At 45.0% G+C, this 3,823-nt stretch overlaps 1 protein-coding gene across 1 annotated transcript in view; it reads right to left on the bottom strand.

Moving 5' to 3' along the window:
• Positions 1–3,737: 3,737 nt before the first annotated feature.
• Positions 3,738–3,823, bottom strand: part of GLTPD2 (glycolipid transfer protein domain containing 2) — a 1,469-nt gene continuing 1,383 nt past the window's right edge. The window contains exon 6 of the mRNA XM_011958618.1: positions 3,738–3,820. Coding sequence (XP_011814008.1) covers positions 3,738–3,820 — 83 coding nt within the window. The remainder of the gene's footprint in view (positions 3,821–3,823) is intronic.

Genomic DNA, 3,823 nt, shown 5'->3' with positions numbered 1-3,823 from the left:
AGTCCTTTTTAATATTCTAGGTACTAGAAACTAATCAGATACGTGATTTGAAAATATTTTCTCCCATTGGATTGTCTTTTCATGTCCTTCATTGGTGTTCTTTGAAGCATGAAAGTTTATAGTGCCGGCTCTTACATTTTTAGGTCTGTAGTCCATTTTGAGTTAATTTTTGTATGTGATGTGAAGTAGAAGTCCAAATCCATTCTTTTGCATATGGATAGGCAGTTAGTTGTTCCAGCACCATTTGTTGAAAAGACTGTCTCCCCACTGAATGATCTTGGCACTCTTGTTAAAAATCAATTGACTATACATATATGGACTTATTTCTGGATTCTCAGTTTTGTTTCATTGATCTATATGTCTGTCCTTATGCCAGTATCATATTGTCTCGATTACTGTAGCTTTGTAGTACATCTTTCTTTTCTTCCTTCCTTCCTTCCTTCCTTCTTTCCTTCCTTCCTTCCTTTCTTTCTGTTTTTTTTTTTTTTTTTTTGACAGAGTCTCACTCTGTTGCCCAGGCTGGAGAGCAGTGGCATGATCATGGCTTATTACAACCTCCACCTCTCAGATTCAAGCAATTCTTCTGCCTCAGCCTCCCAAGTAGCTGGGACTACAGGCGCCTGCTGCCACGTCTGGCTAATTTTTGTAATTTTAGTAGAGACGGGGTTTCACCATATTGACCAGGCTGGTCTCGAACTCCTGACCTAGCGATCTGTCTGCCTCGGCCTCCCAAAGTGCTGGGATTACAGGCGTGAACCACCGTGCCCGGCCTGTAGTACTTTTTTCAAAATTGAGGCAAAATTCACTTAACAAAATTATTTTACAGTGTACAATTCAGTGTTATTTAGTATATCCACCATGTTGTACAACTATAACCATTTATTTATTTATTTTTTTGAGATGGAGTCTTGCTCTTGTCGCCCAGGCTGGAGTACAGTGGCACGATCTCGGCTCACTGCAGCCTCCACCTCCCGGGTTCCAGGGATTTTCCTGCCTCAGCCTCCCGAGTAGCTGGGATTACAGGCGCCTGCCACCACGCCTGGGTAATTTTTATATTTTTAGTAGAGATGGGGTTTCACCATGTTGGCCAGGCTGGTCTCAAACTCCTGACCTCGTGATCCACCCGCCTTAGCTCCCAAAGTGCTGGGATTATAGGCATGAGCCATTGAGCCTGGCACAACTATAACCATTATCCAGTTTTTGAATGTAGTAATTTATAGATTCAGGAAATGTGAATCCTCCAACTTTTTCCTCCTTTTCATGATTATTTTGCCTTTTCTGGATCCTTTGCATCTCCATTGGGATTTTAGGATTAGCTGTCCATTTCTGCAGAAAAGGCTGTTGGAATTTTGTTAGGGATTGTACTTAATCAATTTGTGGAGTATTGTCATCTTAAAATGTCTTATTTTCATAACCTTTTTTTTCATTTATTCAGGTCTTCCTTAGTTTCTTTTAACAGTGTTTATAGTTTTTGATATGTAGGTCTTGCATTTCTTTGGTTAAATTTGTTCCCAAGTATTTTATTCTTTTTGATGCTATTATGAGTGATGTTGTCTTCTTAATTTCATTTTTGGATTGTTCATCGCTAGTACATAGAAAGACAACTGATTTTGGTTTTGATATTGTATCCTGCAACTTCATTGAACCATTTATTAGTTCTTTTTTGTTTTTTGTTTTCAGACAGAATCTTACTCTGTTGCCCAGGCTGGAGTGCAGTGGTGCGATCCTAGCTCGCTGCAACCTCTGCCTCCTGGGTTCAAGCAGTTCTCCTGTGCACACCACCATGCCCGGCTAAGTTTTGTATTTTTAGTAGAGACGGAGTTTCACCATGTTGGTCAGGCTGATCTCGATCTCCTGACCTCGTGATCTGCCCGCCTCAGCCTCCCAAAGTGTTGGGATTACAGACATGAGCCACCGCGCTGGGTCATTTATTAGTTCTAATAGTTTGTGTCTATATTCTTTAGGGTTTTCCTATATAAACCATCATATCATCTGTAAATGGAGATAGTTTTATCTCTTCCTTTCCAATCTGGATACCATTTATTTCATTATCTTGCCCAGTTGCTCTGGTGAGTTACTTCAGTACAATGTTAAATAGATTGGCAAAAGCAGACATCTTTGTCTTGTTTCTCATTTTAGGGGAAAAACTTAGGGAAAAGTCTTTCATCATTGACAGTGCTGTTAGCTTGGTTTTTCATAGATGCCTAGGCAGGGGAAGTTCTCTTCTATTCCTAATTTGTTGATTGTTTTTGTTTTTTTTTGTTTTTTTTGTTTTTTGTTTTTTGAGACAGAGTCTTGCTCTGTTGCCCAGGCTGGAGTGCAGTGGCGCAATCTTGGCTCACTGCAGCCTCTGCCTCCTGGGTTCCAGCGATTCTCCTCCCAAAGTGTTGGGATTACAGGCACACGCCACTGTGCCCGGCTAATTTTTGTGTATATATATATATATATATATTTGAGATGGAGTCTTGCTCTGTCACCCAGGCTGGAGTGCAGTGGCCTGATCTCTGCTCATTGCAAGCTCCGCCTTCCGGGTTCACACCATTCTTCTGCCTCAGCCTCCCAAGTAGCTGGGACTACAGGTGCCCACCAGCACGCCTGGCTAATTTTTTGTATTATTAGTAGAGATGGGGTTTCATCGTGTTAGCCAGGATGGTCTCGATCTCCTGACCTTGTGATCCGCCCCCCCCTCGGCCTCCCAAAGTGCTGGGATTACAGGCGTGAGCCACCGCGCCCGGCCTTATTTTTGTATTTTTAGTGGAGACAGGGTTTCACCATGTTGGCCAGGCTGGTCTCGGACTGCTGACCTCAGGTGATCCACTCGCCTCAGCCTCCCAAAGTGCTGAGATTACAGGGGTGAGCCACTGCGCCTGACTGTTGATTGTTATTATTTATTTATTTGAAAAGGAGTCTCGCTCCCATCGCGCAGGCTGCAATGCGGTGGACGTCTCAAAAAACAAACAAACAACAACAAAAAAACCCAGAAGGGTCTGGATGATGAGGTTTTTGGTCTGAGGACCTGGAAGAATGGAAGTGTCATTCACTGAGCCAGCAAAGACTGTGGAGGGAGAATTTTCGTGGGGAGGGCGTATTGGAGCTTAGTGTTGGACGTGGTAGGTTTGCTGTGACTAAGTGACATCCAAGTGGAAATACCTAATAGGCAATCGTATATGTAGGATTCTGGAGTCCAGGAGAAAGTAGATTGAAGTGGTGATTTGGGAGTTATCAGTGTATGAAATGGCAGGGTCTTTCATGTTCACTGCGGGAGTGGCCGTGTGGAGCTGAGCAGTTGCTTGGTGTGAGGCATGACGCACATGCGCTTGGGTAGCTGAAGGGTGAGGGTGCCGTTTATTCACAGAGACAAGGAACACAGGAGAAGGTGCAGTTCTTGGGGGGATGGTGGTGGGACTAGTGTTGGACATGTTGCATTTGCAGTGTCCATGGAGTGTGCAGGATGCTTGCTGTATACTTGGCTGCACAGGGGTGAAACTCAGGGAGAAGTCTGAGCTGGAGACTCAGCGTGTGGTTGGCAACCAAAGCTACGGGAGTGACTGCGATAGGCCGGGGAATCGTGAGTCTCTCGGCTGCCGGGAACAGAGATGACACATCTTCTCACATTCGTTTTTTATTTCCCTTAAGCGCCTGTCGTCATCACACAAAACGCCCTACGTCGATGCTGCCAAATACTTTTTATTCCTCACAGCTCCTCCCGTCTTTCCGAGACTGCGGACAGAGGGAGCTCAACGCCATTCCCTGCCGGGGGCAGCCCTCGCCGCCGCGACGTCACGGAAGAGGCGGGATACGGAGGCGGCCGCGGCGCGGGCTG

Source organism: Colobus angolensis, unplaced genomic scaffold (assembly GCF_000951035.1).
Source record: "Colobus angolensis palliatus isolate OR3802 unplaced genomic scaffold, Cang.pa_1.0 Scaffold47, whole genome shotgun sequence".
NCBI lineage: Eukaryota > Metazoa > Chordata > Mammalia > Primates > Cercopithecidae > Colobus > Colobus angolensis.
The sequence above is the reverse complement of the archived record's forward strand: the minus strand, read 5'-3'. Positions and strand labels throughout refer to the sequence as shown.